Source organism: Fragaria vesca, linkage group LG5 (genome assembly GCF_000184155.1).
Source record: "Fragaria vesca subsp. vesca linkage group LG5, FraVesHawaii_1.0, whole genome shotgun sequence".
Lineage (NCBI taxonomy): Eukaryota > Viridiplantae > Streptophyta > Magnoliopsida > Rosales > Rosaceae > Fragaria > Fragaria vesca.
In genome coordinates this window covers 18,698,105-18,699,696 of record NC_020495.1, presented here as the reverse complement: position 1 = coordinate 18,699,696, position 1,592 = coordinate 18,698,105, and the positions used below count along the sequence as shown (strand labels likewise).

At 37.0% G+C, this 1,592-nt stretch overlaps 1 protein-coding gene across 1 annotated transcript in view; it reads left to right on the top strand.

Moving 5' to 3' along the window:
- The first annotated feature begins 1,035 nt into the window (after positions 1-1,035).
- Positions 1,036-1,592, top strand: part of LOC101296579 (AP-1 complex subunit sigma-2-like) — a 6,733-nt gene continuing 6,176 nt past the window's right edge. Inside the window, exon 1 of the mRNA XM_004301552.1 lies at positions 1,036-1,113. Within this exon, the coding sequence (XP_004301600.1) occupies positions 1,036-1,113 (78 nt within the window). The remainder of the gene's footprint in view (positions 1,114-1,592) is intronic.

Genomic DNA, 1,592 nt, shown 5'->3' with positions numbered 1-1,592 from the left:
GCATCCTGACCTAAGATTGGTATATATATAGTCATTAAGATGACCAATGTACCCTTAAATTCTCTTTTTTCTTAGTTTTTTTATTATTTGTTTTCATATTCCATAAAATAATATTAGAAGAGGTTTTGTAATTTGATTATTTGGGTTGGCCTTTATAAACTTGAAGAAGATTGAAGAGGGGAAATATACAGAAGTTCAATCATTGTTGTTTCCGCTGACACTGAAGGACCTTGTTGTTGTCGTTGATATTCAAGGATGATTGAGATGAAGAAGCAAAGAGAAAGTGACGATAAATTTTTTCTCTACATTCTTAAAAATATAAAGCCAAAAAAAAAAAAATAAGAATAATAGATAACAAAGAAGGTAGAGCCGTGGCTTGGTTGGGTTAAGGTAGGTTTAACTTAGACAAACTTTTAGTAGGGTACGTATAGGTTCAAACCTCACTGACATATGTAGGGTGTGTGAGTTATTAATAAAACGTTTTTTTTAAAATTAAAAAAAAACTAAAGGAAAAAAAATTAAGGTAAACTTGTTTTTGGTCTGAGGGTAAATTAGTCATCTTAATGACTATATATACCTCTGTTGCACAGAAACGTCAAATTACCGATGTTTCGCGTTTCGGAAACGAAACGCCCCGAAACGCGCTTCCATAAAAGAAGAAATCTGAAACGTTAGGGAAACGAGTTTCGTCTTTGATGAAAATGTTTCGGCAGGATCTGCTTCAAATTAGGGATAAGAACAAGAGCCCAGATCGAGTCGATTAATCTATTTTGGTGAACAGATAAATACCGTTGATCGTCCCTACAACTCCACCACTTCCAACCTTTTTGCCAATGAATCTTATTCATACCAGCCAATCAATAGGCAAAAGGTCATCCTCCACCACCTTCAACCTTATTCTTCCGACGACTCCTCTCTCTACATAAGCCACCTCTTCTCTCATCAACTGGATGCGCGCATCTGTTCGGCATCCCGACGCGTCAATCGAGTCAGTGAGGAAGAGCAGCAGTGGGAGGGAGTTTTATGAGTATGAGGATGAGGATGAATATTGGCAGCGGCGACAACGGTGGTAGTGGGAGTGGGAAGAAGAAGAGTGATGGATATGAGGGTTGGGTACAGTGGTGGGTCGTGTTCTAGATCGGGCACCAAGTCAGGTGCTTTGGCAAAAGGGATGAACTATATGGAAATTATACATATTTACCTATATACTATAGGATGGTTGACTGTTCACAAGCAAGTGAACAGTGATTTTGTGTGTTGCAATTGAACAGTGGCATTTGTGTGCTGACCATTTTACCTCTACTGTTTTTAAAAAACCACAATACTGCCATTAACCCTATATATAGAAGGCCCTTCCACTAAAGGATCCTTTTTTTTGACATATATGAGCGATGGGGGATTACACCAACTTTTCGATTATATTTTTGAATATTCACCGTTCAGTTTGTTGGTCCTTATATATAGATCAATTCTGCAAATTTTCAGCCAATTTGGTGATCGTTAAGGTGTTAAATAAGATTAAATCAATGAACGAACCAAATCTGTTAAACCTGAACCGTTCATGTTTTTAATTATAAATCGTAGTTTTGAAT